The 18,139-nt window shown below is 42.3% G+C and overlaps 1 protein-coding gene across 1 annotated transcript in view; it reads left to right on the top strand.

The window, feature by feature from the left end:
- DCDC1 (doublecortin domain containing 1) overlaps positions 1 to 18,139 on the top strand; it is a 465,182-nt gene that overhangs the window by 259,578 nt on the left and 187,465 nt on the right. The window contains exons 16-17 of the mRNA XM_084852919.1: positions 11,075 to 11,212; positions 12,836 to 12,954. Coding sequence (XP_084709045.1) covers positions 11,075 to 11,212; positions 12,836 to 12,954 — 257 coding nt within the window. The remainder of the gene's footprint in view (positions 1 to 11,074; positions 11,213 to 12,835; positions 12,955 to 18,139) is intronic.

The raw sequence follows: 18,139 nt of genomic DNA, 5'->3' as shown, positions 1-18,139 counted from the left end.
GGATGTCCGGCTCAAGTTCAGTGACCGCACTATCATGGCTATCAGGGACATTCAGATCTTTCCTGTATAGTTCTTCTGTGTATTCTTTCCACCTCTTAATCTCATCTGCTTCTGGTAGGTCCCTGCCTTCTTTGTCCTTTATCATGCCCGTCTTTGCACAAAACGTTCCCTTGAGATCTCCAATTTTCTTGAAGAGATCTCTAGTCTTTCCCATTCTGTTGTTTTCCTCGATTTCTTTGCATTGTTCATTTAAGAAGGCCTTCTTGTCTCTCCTTGCTATTCTCTGGAACTCTGCATTCAGTTGGATATATCTTCCCCTTTCTCCCTTGCTTTTCGCTTCCCTTCTTTCGTGAGCTACTTGTAAAGCCTCATCAGACAGCCACTTGGCTTTCTTGCATTTCTTTTTCTTTGGGATGGATTGAGTTGCTGCCTCCTGAACAGTGTTACGGACCTCCGTCCATAGTTCTGCAGGCACTCTGTCTAATCCCTTAAATCTATTCCTCACCTCCACTGTATATTCATAAGGGATATGATTTAGGTCATACCTGAATGGTTTAGTGGTTTTCCCTATGTTCTTCAATTTAAGCCAAAATTTTGCAAGAAGCAGCTCATGATCTGAGCCACAGTCAGCTCCAGGTCTTGTTTTTACTGACTGTATAGAGCTTCTCCATCTTTGGCTGCAAAGTACATAATCAATCTGATTTCAATATTGACCATCTGGTGATGTCCATGTGTAGAGTCATCTGTTGTGCTGTTGGAAAAGAGTGTTTGCTATGATCAGCGTGTTCTCTTGGCAAAACTCTATTAGCTTTTGTCCTGCTTCATTTTGTACACCAAGGCCATGCCTGCCTGTTATCCTGGTGATTTCTTGACTTCCTACTTTAGCATTCCAATCCCCTATGATGAAGAGGACATCTTTTTTTGGTGTTAGTTCTAGAAGGTGTTGTAGGTGTTCATAGAACCGATCAACCTCAGCTTCTTCGGCCTCAGTGGTTGGGGCATAGACTTGAATTACTGTGATCTTTAATGGTTTGTCTTGAATTCGTACTGAGATCATTCTATCATTTTTAAGATTGTACCCCAGTACTGCTTTTCCCACCCTTTTGTTGACTATGAGTGCTACTTCATTTCTTCTAAGGGATTCTTGCCCACAGTAGTAGATATGATGGTCACCTGAATTAAATTCGCCCATGCCTGTCCATTTTAGTTCGCTGATTCCCAAGATGTCGATGTTCAATCTTGCCATCTCATGTTTGACCACGTCCAGCTTACCTTGATTCATTGATCTGACATTCCAGGTTCCTAAACAATATTGTTCTTTACACCATCGGATTTTCTTTTCACCACCAGACACATCCACAGCTGAGTGTCCTTTCGGCTGTGGCCCAGCCACTTCACTCTTTCTGGTGCTACTTGGAAATTCCCTCTGCTCTTCCCCAGTAGTATATTGGACACCTTCCGACCTGAGGGGCTCATCTTCCAGCGTCATCTCTTTTAGCCTTGTGATACGTTCCATGGGGTTTGCAATCCTATTGGGAAAGGGGAAGGAGAATCCATGGCATAAGAACATAAGAAGATAAGAACTTAAGAAGAGCCATTCTGGATCAGACCAAGGGTCCATTAGTCCAGCATTCTGTTCACACACTAGCCAACCAGCTGTCGACCAGGAACCCACAAACAGGGCATGAGTGCAACAGCACCCTCCCACCCATGTTCCCCAGCAACTGGTGTAAATACGCTCACTGCCTCTTTTAGCCTTGTGATACGTTCCATGGGGTTTTCTTGGCAAGAATACTGGAGTGGGTTGCCATTTCCTTCTCCAGTGGACCACATTTTGTCAGAACTCTCCGCCATGACCTGTCCGTCTTGGGTGGCCCTGCACGGCATAGCTTATGGCTTCACGGAGTTAAGCAAGCCCCTTCGCCACAACAAGGCAGTGATCCATGAAGGGGCTTCCTGGGGCTTCCAACCCTACTATTCTATTATTCTATGTGCAAGCTTATGTTTAATAAACATGAGCGTGTATGGTTTGGTTCTCGGTCTTTGCTGTGATGACAACACAAAGGATGCCATGTCACTGTTTGATTTCGTTAGTACCACTTAAGGAAGTTTTCTGTAAAGACTGTGTTGTTTACACTGCTTATTTTTAGTTTCTAAAGGGTCAGCCTTTCCATGAAGCAATGGGAAACAGTCCATTTGGACAACAGATTCTAGATGGGGTTCTGTTTTCCTGCCTCTAATCCCTATGACTGCATATAATTAAAAATGAGGGACCTTCATGTAGATACAACATGCCAATGAATTACATATTTTGAGATACATTTTGGTTAATCAAAAGCAAAGCCTTTGGTTTATTTCACATTCTTCACATTCCTTTAGGAAAGAAGTTTGTTTCTAACATGAAAGCTCCATTGAACATTGAATTATCTGAGTGAAACAAGTGGGACTGGAAAGAAATGTTGCAGTGTATCCTAAAAGGAATGTTTCTGTCCAGACATTCCCTCCAAGCAAGACATTTCATTCTCCCCCACACCCTTTTCCATTTTTCTTTTCCAGCTGTTACTATACATTCTGTGGCTACTGAAAATGCTCAGTTCTCATTGGGCTGTTTTTTTTGGGGGGGGGGGGGCTGTTGAGGTGTGTGTGTCCCCTTAGGATTTGTGTTCATTTTTGTAAAAAAAATCAAAAACAGTACTTCTGCAAACCGAGCATGCTGATACATCCTTTTTGTTTCTCAGTGATCCCATTTTCCTTTCAGCCTTCACTAACTTAGTTCATTATTGAATCAAGCTGGACAACCACACCCATTTTCAAGAGGGATGGGAAAGATGTAAAAAGAGTGTAATGTTTGTCTTGGAAGTCTAAGAGATCAGAATGGAAATTGGAAGTGTAGGTTCAGGATGAAATTCTTCATTTCAAGTTCAAACCGCAGCTTAACTCCCACATCCATTTCAAGGGAGCCAGGAAAGATGTAACAAATGCAAAATGTGACATCTCTATTGAAGATTGAGACATCACGATGAAGTTGGTATACGTGTTCATGTTTGAAGTTCATTAAAGTTCAAACAGAAGCTAAACCCATTTAGACTTTCAGTGGCCTTTTCCCTCTACAAGGCTGGGGGATCTATTAAAATAGTCTACTCATGAAGGCTAATGGATTCCAGAGGGCTCTGAAGGGTTTTTCTTGCTGGTATGGCTTGTGTTCCTGTGCCCTGGTCACTCTGTGGAATGCAGAGATGACTCAGGCAGTTGACACACCCATGTCCAAGTGCTCTCTCCCTCTGAGCAGAGCCTGGGCAGCTCCTTAGTATTCACCTGAGCTGAAGGCAATGAAGCAAGAGGGAAGATGGGTAGAGCGGAGGTGGAGGACAACTCATGCTGAGTCCAACCGAACACAAGTTAGAGCTCATTATCAAGCCTACTCTATGGCAGTGATGGTGGCAAAAAGGGAGTTATTTTCCACCACCATTGCATCTTCTCACTGTTGTCCAGTGGAGTTTTTCTGAGTGGTTCATGGCCTGCTGCAATCTGCGCCAGGGAGAGAGATGGAGGAACCCTCATGTGACATGCTGTGACATGCTACCGAGCATGGTAAGAAGACAGTAATTAGGCCACTCCTGAAAAAGCCTAACCTGGACCCAGGTGATGTTAACAACTATAGGCCAGTAGCCAACATTCCCATCCTGAGCAAGGCGCTTGAGCAGGTAGTGGCCTGTCAACTCCAGGCACTCTTGAATGAACCTAATATTCTATTCAATCAGGCTTCAGGACTGTTTTTGGAATGGCAACTGCCTTAGTCCCCCTGCAGGATGACCTTTGCCAAGAGAGGGACAGGGTTTGTGCAACCCTGTTGATTCTTTTGGACCTCTTGGTGGCTTTCAATACCATCAACCATGGTTTTGTTCTGGATAGGTTGTCTGGGTTGGGAGTTGAAGGCACTGCATTACGGTGGTTCCACTCCTACTTGGATGGCTGATTCCAGAAGGTGGTGCTGGTGGGATTATTGCTCTTTGCCTTGGAAGGTACACTATGTGGTACCACAGGGCTCTGTTTTATCCCCCATGCTGATCAACATCTACGTGAAACCACTAGAGGGAGATTATTTGGAGGTGTGGGCTGAGGTGTTAACACCCAGCCCTATCTCTCCTTTTCATTAAATCCACTGTTCTGAATCAGTGCCTGGGTACAGTAGTGGACTGGATGAGGGCCAATAAACTGAAATTTAATCCAGACAAGATGGAGGTACTCTTAGTGGATGGTTTATCTGCTTGGCCAAGTGGTATTCAGCCTCTTCTAGAGGGGATTGCACTCCCCCTAAAAGATCAGGTTTGTAGTTTAGGGGTGCTGTTGGATCTAGCATGGTCACTAGAGGCACAGGTGGACTCTGTGACATGGTGCACCTTTTATCAGGCTGATATACCAAGTATGTCCTTTTCTGGACAGAGATGGCCTACCTATAGTTATCCATGCTCTGGTAAACTCTTGTCTGTATCTTACATAAGTATTACTTAGTGTAATGCTTATTATTAGAGATCTACCAGATCGATTTTGCTCATTTTTTTTAAACTGAAGCTTGAAGCAGTATAGATGTGCAGAAAATTTTGAAACTTCAAAAGAGTTCAAAACTCAAGCCTTAATAGTAAAACAGTATGTTTATTTGCTCCACACCAAATAGCCTCGTATTGCTCTACAGTTTAGTGCCAGTTTATTTGCTCCACACCAAACAGCACCTGATCTGACATCACACATTTTTAACCTGAACTTTAAAGAAATGCTAAGTGAACTTTTTTAAAAGAACGCACCAAACAGCACCTGATCTGACATCATATGTTTTCAACTTCCATTATCTGCATCCTCCCACTTTCCTTTTTTCTGTTTTTGTTTGGGTTTGTTTTTATTCATTTTGCTTCACAGGGTGCTGCTAGGCCTCAGGGCGGTTGCTAGTGACAACGGCCATGTACCCCCCCCCCTGCAGATTGTATTGTTTCTAATGGGACTAATCAGAGAGCAAGGAGCGAGGGGCTGCTGCTGCTCCTCCTCCTCCTGTGATGCCCTGTGCATGGGTGGGGTTGTGTATTTGTGTGTGTGTGTGTGTGTGTGTGTGTGAGAGAGAGAGAGAGAGAGAGAGATGGGGTAGTGGCAATGTGGCAGGAATGGGCAGGGCACAAGACCAGCACCATATTGGATGGCTCTGGCTCAGGACAGATGAAAGAAAGGCGGCATTTTTTCTTCTCACCCCCACTCCCATCTCACCTTTTGTTTTTCAGGCCCAGGTGAAGGTGGGGGTGGGGCTTCTTGGGTGGGGGCTTGGAACACCCCCTTTCCCTACAACAGAGGAGGGGGTCTGTCTATGCTTTTATGTAATGGGAGGGGGTCCTTATTGGAAGGAGGGAGGCTAATAGTGTGGGTGAATGAGAGGGAGGGAGGTGCGTTGGAATACCCAGTTTGATATGATGAGGGGAGGCTCATTGGAGGGAAGCTGATGCAGGACATAATGCCCCCTGAAAGTTGTTCTGATTGCAAGGGAAACAGCTAAACATATTTTCATCCAATCATTCTCAGACTACTAGCACCTGTGGCAACATGGACTTGACACTAGTATAATAATATAATGCATTATTATACTGTAATGCGTTATATGTGGGGCTGCATTTGGAAACAGTCTGGAAATTTCAGCTGGTCCAAAATATGGAAGCGAGATTGTTAATAGGATCTGGCCAACATTATCATGTTATGCCAATACTTTTCCATCTGCACTGGCTGCTGGTCCATTACCAGATCTGATTGAAAGTGCTGGTATTAAAATTCAGAGCCATAAATGGCTTGGGGCCCAGTTGCCTGAATGATCATCTGCTCCCATATATCCCTCCTTGGCCTTGAGATCATCTTCAATGGTCCTTCTCCAGGAGCCCCTGCCCAAAGAAGTGAGGTAGATGACTACTAAGGAGAAGGCCTTTTCTGTTGTGGCATCCTAGTTGTGGAATGAACTCCCCTGGGGCCTATGTTGTGGTCTCTTGGGTGCCAAGTAAAGACCTTACTTTCCTAGTCATTTTAGTCTTTCAGTTTCTGTTGTTTTAAATCTATTAGTATATTTCAAATCTTTGTACTGCTGCTAGGTGTTATTTTGGTTTTGATTTTGATTTTATACTGTAGTTTTAAACTTTTATATTATATTTTATTGTGTTGTATTTTATAGTTTTAATTGTTGTGAACTGCCCAAAGAGCTTCAGCTATTGGGCGGTATAGAAATGTGTTAAAGAAATGAATAAATAAACCCACCCATACCTGTTTTTTAAAATGGAAAGGAAAGATGTAAAGCACCAGGCTGTGATGCACATCTCTCTTGGACACTGAGAGAATGGGGCTGATCAGTTGTAACAGAGGCATCTGGCAGCAATTTGTGAATTAATTGACCCACGAATTGCAGGGACGTGTACCATGCTGGAGCTGCATGCAAGCTGCTTCCTGTTTCCAGTAACAACCCTTGAATGCCACATTCAAGGGTTGTTGCAGTGATGTCTGAAACAGGGAACTTAGGATTGTTCATGGGTTAAACAACCTCAAGTTAAGTCAAAAACAAGCCATGGGTTAATTTGGGATTTAACCCACAAACAACCCCATGTTCCTGGGTTTAGATGTCATGGTAACAACCCTTGAATGTGGCATTCAAGGGTTGTTACTGGAATAAGGAAGCTGCTCATGTGTGACTTGGGTGCAGCACACATCCCTGCAATTCGTGGGTTAATTAACCCATGAATTGCTGCTGCATGCCGCCATTACATCTGAATAAGGTCAGTGTGGCAGAAACAAATTCTTGGGAAAGTTTAAGGAACTTGTGAAGATTAAGCTTGAACCAGGTCCTGAATCTGGATAGAGGAGAGAATCTTACACCACCCTATGGTGGTTAGGGGAATCAGGACTGCTTGAAAGAATCGGAACCCTGGCATCAGGGTACACTTGGTTTCACTGCTTCCCATTGTGGATTGAGCAGGATCATCCTGAGCATCAGTTATCAGACTGGGGTGCTAATGTATCATTGCAAAATATCTACTGTCTTTGTTGTTCCTGGGATTTCAATTATTCACAAAATAAACCCACCTCAGAGAACACAGAAAGGCTATTCAGAGAAGATGTAGTAGTCACTTTCATTTACTTACTTAAAAATATCTTCATCAGTTAATCATATGGTTTTAATTAAATCTGCATTAATTTGCAGATGAATGAAAATGGTTCTGAAGAAAATGCATGTCTTGCTTTTAGATGGGATTTCATATCACACATATCATAGCGGGCATCATCTTCTATGAAGCATTGCCTCCTATGTAGGAAAGAAGGGGGGATTCCTCTCCTTAGATGACACCTGCTGCTACCAGTTTTGGTCATTTTGAACAGATTATTTAAATGTTCAACTTTATATGTAACACTGGACTCCTGCCTTGTCTGTATAAAAAAATCATCCCATTCCCAGCCATGTTTTGGCAGATTCACATCTGGAGCCTATTTGGCCCTGAGTATGGAGTCAGCAGATCTACACTTCCTGCTTTGTAGTCACAAGAAAAGTAAATCCTGAGAAGACAACTACCCATGTAACAGCTTACATTGATCCAATTTCTCCATAGCCAGATATTTCATGCCCCATAAGATCCTTATCAGTAGAGAGTGCAGCACCCACCCACCCACTGCCAGGAGTGGTAGGTGGGGCTTTCCTGCAGTCAGACATAATTACAGCCCTTTATTTTGCTCTAGATGAGTGACTGGCAGCCCTGATAAATGACAGGAGAAAAGAAAAAGGTGCCTTAGGTGATAGCACTGAGTGTGAAACTAATCCTGGCCTCTGCTTAGGTGACCCCATAGGATTAGTGACATGTTTTGGAACTTAGAAGCCCATAGCAGTATCAGGTAGTAGTAGAGGCTTTGCTGGAGTTTTAGAGGTTTTGTTGGAAGTCCTGTCTACTAAATCAAATACTTGGTCACAGAATTAAACTAGATTTGTCTGTCATGGTTTGTTTTTTAATCAGGAGAGAAGAAGAATTTCAGACATGGAAGGAAGGTCAGAAAGAACCCCTTTCCTACTTCAGACATTCCCAGCCATTGCAAGCTGAGTACATTGCAGTCCTTCTCTGAACTTTGTCTCATCTCATAATGGCTCACCTGTCAGTTTTTCTCTTCTTCATTCACACTTTCTCAGACCAAGCTCTGGGAGGAGGGAAAATGCGTGCTCAGGCCAAAACTAGGGATGTACAAAAGTCACTCACCCTTTTGACGGGGTGATTCGCGGTGGTGGGGAGGCGCTCTGCACCTCCCCCCAAAATCCTAATCCAGCCGGCTCTGCTCTGTGGAGATTCCATGAAGCCACCGGCTGGGGCCGCCCGCAGCCGAACATCCGGCCACTGGGCAGCCTGTAAGAAGAAAAAACAAAAAAACAAAACCGCGTACGCAAATGGCGGTGGCTACGGCGGCCGCCATTTGCGTTCCATTTTTTCTCTGTTTTAGCCTACGTAAATATTTACGTAAGCTATTACGGCGAAAAAAAAGGGGAATGCAAATAGCATAGTGGGCGCCATTTGCGTTCCTCCCCCCCCCCCGCTGTTTTAGCCTACGTAAATATTTACATAAGCTATTACGGCGGGAAAAAAAAGGAACGCAAATAGCGCCCACTATGCTATTTGCATTCTTCGTTTTATCTCCGTAATAGCTTACGTAAATATTTACGTAGGCTAAAACAGTGGAAAAAAGAGAACGCAAATGGCGGCCGCTGTAGCCGCCGCCATTTGCGTACGTGGGTTTGTTTGTTTTTTTGTTTGCCGTGATAGGCTATGTAAATACTTACGTAGCCTATCATGGCCTCCTCAGGGACGCAAAAGGCGTCCCTGCGTTAGCTGTGATAGGCTACGTAAGTATTTATGTAGCCTATCATAGCTATAATGAAGAAGTGAATGGCGGCCGCGGGGCGGCTGCCATTCGCAAGTCAGCGCGGATGGCAGCAGGTAAGTGCTCTGTTTCATGTGCAGAGTTTTATACTGAAAGGGTTTGCCAACCTCTCTTAATAAGTCCATATCTAGTCTTTATGATTAAATATGGTAAATCTGAGTCCCTTGTTTTTGTCTGCATCAGATTATGAGTTGTGCTATATTGTTCATCATTTATACTTGTAGATGATTGGGTAAAATAGAGAGGAAACTGGGCAAATATGTAAATATGTAATTGATGTATGTAAAGGATGGGATTGCAGAACTCTTATTTTCTTAAAGTTTATATATATTTCAAATAAAAAGGTTACAGCTAGGACTGGACTAAATGTTTACCCATTTTGACTGGGGGGGTGGGCAGAAATATATTTGCAAAAAAACCCACCGTTATTTGTGAGTTTGTTCATCTTTTATTGTCCTTTGCTATTGTTCCTCCTTTCTGATTCTGCTTTGGTGTCATTTCTCTTCTTACTGCAGTGCACCTTCTTTTTCCTTGATCAATGATATGGGTGACTGGCCAATCAGGGATCACATAGTGAAGAGGATAATGTCACAATACTATGTAATCAAATACATTTGGCTATGTGCTGATGTCACTGAGAGCAAACAAAACCAAAAGCGAGTGAAATTTGATGCCACTCAACATTTTAATAAAAAGTACCACCCCCTTTCTCCTCAGCCCTAGCTATTAATCTTTTTTGTGTAGTGGTGTATGCATAGGAAGCTGTATTAGAATGGTTGGGGGTGAATATAAATGCATTTTCTTTCTTTTAATGCCAACATCTGTGTTTGATTATACTATGAATAAAAGTTCCAAAAATCTATAGATATTGCTAGATATTGTGCTTTTTAAAAGTTTAAAGTGTATCTGCACTGGGGAGTGTAGAAGACTTTTGCTTAATACATACAGCTTGCCTCTACAGTGCAATACCATAGGATGTGTATAAAGAAAAAAAGTTATAGATATAAATAAAAGAAAGTTAATACCATGATTCATTGTATCTGTTACTCCATTGCTCCACACTCTGTGGGAACTATAATATCACCTGAAGATGGGTTAGAGGGATGTGGTGTTGTTTCTTGATCTGATTTTTTTTACGTAATATCAAACATTATATCTCTTGAAGAACAGCATGGTATTAGTGCTGGGTGCCAACCTCAAGTGAATACTGAGGGGACAATATTTCCTCCCCACTGCACCACAAAATCAGATCTGATAAGATTAAAGCTAGTGGCATCGCTAAGAGGACACAGGGACTTACAGCAGGTGTTATGCACATCATAATGATCTCTCTCTCTCTCTCTCTCTCCCTCTCTCTCTCTCTAATTCCATCCACAACAATCTTCCACACAGTTGTGTTGCCTCTGATAGCAATGTAGAATGGAGAGGGCAAGTCCATGTGTTGCTTTAAGTCCTTCAGCCTTTAGTGGGGGATTAGTAGAACATTAGTTCTCATTGTACAAAAACTGTAGGGTTTCTCAGGACTGCTGCAGCTGGCTAACAGGTAATATCAAACTGAGCATCTTTTTGGTCAATGATGTCTTTGCTCTTTGTCTGTGTCTTTGATAGCCTTCTGTATAAGCTATGCCAGGGTGATCACAGGCCCATAAAACCATATTTAGCTTTCAAATAGGGCTTTAGAGTATTCAAATGATCCATGTACAGTATCTTAATTACCCTAATTACAATCCTGCAAGGTAGCTCTGTGCTATTATTTGAATATCTTTTCCTTCCAATAATGCCTCTGGTGTTGGCAACTCCCCCTGTTCTGGGTAAGTTGCTATTCAGTTTTGAGTTGTGAAGATTTAATCATATGCACACCTTAGGCTACAGCCTTAATGCGGCTTATATACTATCAGATTGTACTGTGAGTGAATTATTTGTTTCAAGTTTTAAGTCCCTAATGAAGAAAATCTAGGAAGCAAGGCTTATAAAAAACAAAAAGTGTAGCAGCATCATGGTCATGACAATGTTCGGTTTAGATTTCTGTAGGATGATATTCTGTTATAATGGGGAATGTTTCATAGAATTATCTGTGTGTAATTTCTAATGGTATCAAGTTAATGTATCACTTAAAATGATATTACTCTGTCATTGGATGTAGACTGATCCACAGATGGTTCTACACATGTCAGTTACCATGGAAAATATGAGGAAAGGCATTCCCAGAAGAAATGACTATCGAGATCTAATGTCAGCCACAGTATGCTGGCCTCTTCTTAATATGTGGTTGATCACAAAGGTACTACAGTGAAAAGATACAGCATTAACTTTAATTATGTATTCATGAATGTTTGTTATGTGCAAGAACTGTTGTTTTGGTTGTTAATTTGCTTTTTGGAAACAAACCATACAGGGTTAGAGTGAAATGTTCAGAATGAATAGAACTTACACAACATATAGAAGTTATTGTTAATGTATTACACACCATGTTATCCAGGTTGTTCCTTAGTTTGGTGTGAAAACAAATTGCAGTTGATTTTGATGGGACATAGATGGATAAAGCTGAAGGCAATGTAATCTTTTCATGGTGATCATATCCAGTGCTCTGCATGATGATATGGTTGTCATTGTCTTTGAGTTGGCTCCAGTCTTCTACCAAGATGGATAAAATTTAACATAAATGTTCCCATTCGAGATATACGAATACCTTTGTTTGTACAGGGTGTATTGGGGGGTGGGGAGCACCACTGCAAGAGTGTCAAAGGCAGCTGCTAGGCAAATGAGGTGAGCCTGGATGACAACACCATGCTACTCCATTGTATATTACTGCTGGTGAAGGCAGCCTTTAAGCCTGATGTAGTGTCCTTAGTGTAGAGACTTGGCATTAAAACAGAATATGGGACTATAGGTGTCAGAAGAATGGGCTGAATTGGTCAGCTTTTTCAGTATGAAGGGTCACATCAGAAATAAAATTGGTTTATTATTTGTTTGTTACATTTGTTTCCTGCCTTTACTGCCCGAGGCAGTATACACGATCCTCCTCCATTTTGTCCTCACAGCAACCCTGTGAGGTAGGTTAGGCCAAGAGTCAGTGACTGGCCCAAAATCACCCAGTGAGCTTCATGGCCAAATGGGGACTAGAATCCAGGCCCCCCGAGTCCCAGTCCAACACTCTAACCAGTACACCACATACCAAATGTATACAGGAACCATAACTAATCTGTATATATAATTTCATATAACTGCCCTGAATGTGATAGCAAATATTAAAGTCTGTGCTTCAGCCCATTTTTACGGGTAAAAAAATTATATTGTTTTCAATTGGACTTACTTTCAAGTAAGTGTGCTTAGAACTGTAGAGTTAATTCCTAAAAGAAAACAAAATTTAATAAGCAATGAGAAGATTGCACCGGCAACAGCTGTACTGCTGTGTACTTACGGCAAACTGCTGTTTTTTAAAACAAAAGCCTTTAAGGATGTTTAACCAACATTCTTTTTGACTTGAGGTAAAACTTTAAATTGACTCAATGCCTATAGATTTGTTGCAATCTTTGCAGTTCACTGAACTTTTTTTTCCTGTGCGTACATATTTCAAGTAAACTCTGTAGTTATAAGTATAGCAAGTGACACGTTATGGACCCTAAATCGTTGCACTGTGAAATATGCAGAGGAAAAGGACAAATGAAGATATCAAGGGTCTGTTCTATTTTGCACTGAACTGTAAAATGCCACCCTTGTTGTACAGAAGATCACTGGTTCTGAGCAGGGCTCATTGACTGCTAAGTTGTGGGTAGTGTTTCAGTTTCTCCAACTGTTAATATCCTGAGTTATCCAGGCATAATGACCTCTCTATTTGTAACACATTGTTGAATTTTCTGGTTCTTTTAACTTATTCAAACCCTTTTTTCCCATTCATTGAAAGGCTGGAATGATTCTAAGTCGAGCTATGGTACAAAGCAGTCTGGCTGTAGGTCATCCAATCAGAGCTGTGATGCAGGATGGCATACCTCTTGAAGGCTACAAGTTAAATATGCAGAAAAGGTATTGATACAAGTATTTCTTTTACATACAGTTATTTATATAAATTGTTATCAGAAAATATGCTTACGTAGTTTATAATTCAGTGGGTGAAACTGTATAAAATCTAAATTATCATTATCCTTCCATTCCTCTTGGATTATTAAATTCCTTTAAGACATTGCGTTCGCTTTCTTGACATATTTGAAATCACCTTTGAAGATTCTTTATAAAATAATCAGGATGAGAAATAGAGGGGTGATAGTACTAAGTATGTTTACAATAGGTTATGATAGTTGTATTTCAGTCTTTCTGTCCTTTGAGTGAAAGTGATACAAGTTTGGGATGTTATATTTGACTCTGCAATGTATCTTAAAGATTTAGGGCAGGGGTCCCCAACGCAGTGCCCACGGGAAACAATGGTGCCCACAAAGCTCTCCCTATCCTGCCCTCTTAAAAAAAATTGTTTAAGAAAAACCTTGGAAAATGTGAGGGCAGTCTTCTTTCTGGCCTCTAGCCTTGCTCCTTCTCTCCCCTCTCCCCTTTGCCTTACTATTTCCCCCTCCCATCCAGCCTCTAGCCTTGTGATTTTTCTCTCCTACCCACTTTAGCTCTCTTTTGACAGCAGCCATTATGTGACTCCCCTTCATGGATCACTGCCTTGTTGTGGTGAAGGGGCTTGCTTAACTCCGTGAAGCCATAAGCTATGCCGTGCAGGGCCACCCAAGACGGACAGGTCATGGCGGAGAGTTCTGACAAAATGTGGTCCACTGGAGAAGGAAATGGCAACCCACTCCAGTATTCTTGCCAAGAAAACCCCGTGGAACATATCACAAAGCTAAAAGATATGACGCTGGAAGATGAGCCCCACAGGTCAGAAGGTGTCCAATATTCTACTGGGGAAGAGCAGAGGGAATTTCCAAGTAGCGCCAGAAAGAGTGAAGCGGATAGGCCAAAGCCGAAAGGACACTCAGCTGTGGATGTGTCTGGTGTTGAAAAGAAAATCCGATGGTGTAAAGAACAATATTGCTTAGGAACCTGGAATGTAAGATCAGTGAATCAAGGTAAGCTGGAGGTGGTCAAACGGAGATGGCAAGATTGAACATCGGCATCTTGGGAATCAGTGAACTAAAATGGACAAGTATGGGCGAATTTAATTCAGGTGACCATTATATCTACTACTGTGTGCAAGAATCCCTTAGAAGAAATGGAGTAGCACTCATAGTCAATAAAAGGGTGGGAAAAGCAGTACTGGGGTACAATTTCAAAAATGATAGAATGATCTCAGTATGAATCCAAGGCAAACCATTCAACATCACAGTAATTCAAGTCTATGCCCCAGCCACTGATGCCGAAGAAGCTGAGGTTGATCGGTTCTATGAAGACCTACAACACCTTCTGGAACTAACACCAAAAAAAGATGTCCTTTCCATCATAGGGTATTGGAATGCTAAAGTAGGAAGTCAAGAAATCACCGGGATAACAGGCAAGCATGGCCTTGGTGTACAAAACGAAGCAGGACAAAGGCTAATAGAGTTTTGCCAAGAGAACACGCTGATCATAGCAAACATTCTTTTCCAACAGCACAAGAGGCGACTCTACACATGGACATCACCAGATGGTCAATATCGAAATCAGATTGATTATGTCCTTTGCAGCCAAAGATGGAGAAGCTCCATACAGTCAGTAAAAACAAGACCTGGAGCTGACTGTGGCTCAGATCATGAGCTGCTTATTGCAAAATTTTGGCTTAAATTGAAGAACATAGGGAAAACCACTAAACCATTCAGGTATGACCTAAATCATATCCCTTATGAATATACAGTGGAGGTGAGGAATAGATTTAAGGGATTAGACTGATAGACAGAGTGCCTGAGGAACTATGGACGGAGGTCCGTAACATTGTTCAGGAGGCAGCAACGAAATCCATCCCCAAGAAAAAGAAATGCAAGAAAGCCAAGTGGCTGTCTGATAAGGCTTTACAAGTAGCTGAGGAAAGAAGGGAAGTGAAAAGCAAGGGAGAAAGGAGAAGATATACCCAACTGAATGCAAATTTCCAGAGAATAGCAAGGAGAGACAAGAAGGCCTTCTTAAATGAACAGTGCAAAGAAATGGAGGAAAACAGCAGAATGGGAAAGACTAGAGATCTCTTCAAGAAAATCGGAGATCTCAAGGGAACGTTTTGTGCACAGACGGGCATGATAAAGGACAAAGAAGGCAGGGACCTAACAGAAGCAGATGAGATTAAGAAGAGGTGGAAAGAATACACAGAAGAACTATACAGGAAAGATCTGAATGTCCCTGATAGCCATGATAGTGCGGTCACTGAACTTGAGCCGGACATCCTAGAGAGTGAAGTCAAGTGGGCCTTAGGAAGCATTAGTAACAACAAAGCTCGCGGAGATGACAGTCTTCCAGCTGAGCTATTTAAAATCCTAAAAGATGATGCTGTTAAAGTGCTGCATTCAATATGCCAACAAATCTGGAACACTCAACAGTGGCCACAAGACTGGAAAAGGTCAGTTTACATTCCAATTCCAAAGAAGGGCAATGCCAAAGAGTGTTCAAACTACCATACAATTGTGCTCATTTCACATGCCAGCAAGGTTATGCTCAAAATCCTACAAGCTAGGCTTCAGCAGTATGTGAACCGAGAACTACTGGAAGTACAAGCTGGGTTTCGAAGAGGCAGAGGAACTAGAGATCAAAACCCCAACATTCGCTGAATCATGGAGAAAGCAAGAGAATTCCAGAAAAACGTCTATTTCTGCTTCATTGACTACGCTAAAGCCTTTGATTGTGTGGATCACCACAAACTGTGGCAAATTCTGAAAGAGATGGGAGTACCAGACCACGTTACCTGTCTCCTGAGAAACGTGTACGAGGGCCAAGAAGCAACAGTAAGAACCGGACATGGAACAACCGAGTGGTTCAAAATTGGGAAAGGAATACGACAAGGCTGTATATTGTCACCCTGCTTATTTAACTTATATGCAGAGTACATCATGAGAAACACCGGGGTGGATGAATCACAGGTTGGAATTAAGATTGCCGGGAGAATTATCAACAACCTCAGATACGCAGACGATACCACCCTAATGGCAGAAAGCGAAGAAGATCTAAAGAGCCTCTTGTTGAGGGTGAAAGTGGAGAGTACAAAAGCTGGTTTGTAACTCAGCATTAAAAAAAACGAAGATCATGGCATCTGGCCCCATCATTTCCTGCCATATAGAAGGGGAAGAAATGGAAGCAGTGACAGATTGTATTTTCTTGGGCTTCAAGTCAAGATCACCGCAGACGGTGACTGCAGCCATGAAATTAAAAAACGCTTGTTCCTTGGGAGGAAAACTATGGCAAACCTAGACAGCATAGTAAGAAGCAGAGACATCACCTTGCCGACAGAGGTCCGTATAATCAAAGCTATGGTTTTCCCAGTAGTAACGTATGGCTGTGAGAGCTGGACTATAAGGAAGGCTGAGTGCCAAAGAACTGATGCGTTTGAACTGTGGTGCTGGAGAAGACTCTTACGAGTCCCCTGAGTGCAAGGAGGTCAAATCAGTCCATCCTAAAGGAAATCAACCCTGAGTGCTCCTTGGAAGGACAGATACTGAAGCTGAAGCTCAAATATTTTGGCCACCTAATGCGAAGAGAAAACTCCCTGGAAAAGACCCTGATGCTGGGAAAGACTGAAGGCAAAAGGAGAAGGGGACAGCAGAGGATGAGATGGCTAGATAGCATCACCGATGCAATGAATATGAACTTGAGCACGCTCCGGGAGAGAGCGCAGGACAGGAAGGCCTGGCGTGCTATGGTCCATGGGGTCACGAAGAGTTGGACACGACGTAACGACTGAACAACAATTATGTGACTAGCCACATCACACTGTGGGAGCCATTTTTTAAATGGCACCCACAGCAGTTTCTCAAATCCCCAAATGTGCCCAGGGATTGGGGACCCCTGATGTAGGATGTAGCTCAGTCACGGAGGTGGGCATCTACACTGCCTGTATTGGATATCAGTAAGAAAAAAGGGAATAAAATTCTTCCTCTGGAGTTAGCCTTGGAGGCCCTTCCTTTGGAAGGCTCATGAGAAGGTTTATGTGGGAGAAGATATTTCCCCAGGTACCTAAGTCATAAGCTGTGTAGGATTTAAAGATAAGCACCAGCACTTCGGTGCATGGAAACAGACAAGGAGTTGGGAGACAGAGGTGCTCTTTAAACATTGACAAGATATGTTCCCAACTACCATTCCCACAGCCAATTGCACTTTCCTTTCACGCTTCAGTGGCAGCTCCACATATAATGTACTGCTCCTTGTCTTTCCAGACGGTGCCAAAGCCAGCATACCAGCCTTTGCTAGTCAAATGTACTCCATGCCATTGGGGCCTTCACTGACAAAGATGGGTCTATAAGCACCTCCACACTGCAAACCTGATCATTAAGGGGATGCAGCCTCATCTGAAACAGGATAAAGACCAGCTCCCTTAACAGATGAACCACTCACCAACAGATTATTCAGAAGCAAGCCCTACTGCAGCCTTCCCTAATCTGGTGCCCTCCAGATGCTTTAGACTACAATTTCCACTATTCCTGACCATTGCCAGCTGGAGATGATAGAAGATGAAGTTCAAAACATCTGGAGGGTACCAGGTTGGGGAAGGCTGCCCTATTGTGTTCAATATGGCTTATTCTCAAAAATGTATGCATAGGATTGCAGTCAAAATGCCTTTTGGTATTTATTGCCTTAATAATCTTCTAGCATCGGTTAGTGTTATTTTTGTCTTAAAGACAGAAAACTGAGATTGACAAAAAGTGACTTCTTGAGTTGAATGTTACTCCACCAGTCTCTGGCTAAGCTGGGATCTGAACCCTGTTTCAGGTTGTAACACACATTGTTCGTTAGACCCCAGTAGTGTACATATATCATCTGTTACAGTTCAGTATTTGACTTTCCTCATCAAACTTGTTTTCATTTTATGCTTTGTGTGCTGTGTATGTTCTTTTGTTTTTAAATGATACATAATTTATCAGGTATATATTTACATAATTGAAATGCAGAATTAATGTTTAAAGAGTATCTTGTACCTCAGGCCTCCCATATATCTACAGTGGTATCTGATTTATAGGATAAGTATCAAAAGCATAGGCCCAGTCTTTACTAAATCCCTCTTGATTTAACTCCTAAGGATAAGTAAGATGTTATCTCACAT

This window comes from Heloderma suspectum, chromosome 1, assembly GCF_057233095.1.
Source record: "Heloderma suspectum isolate Gila_16-S chromosome 1, 16-S_ref, whole genome shotgun sequence".
In the NCBI taxonomy this organism is placed as follows: Eukaryota; Metazoa; Chordata; class Lepidosauria; order Squamata; family Helodermatidae; genus Heloderma; species Heloderma suspectum.
This window is presented reverse-complemented; position numbering and strand designations above follow the sequence as displayed.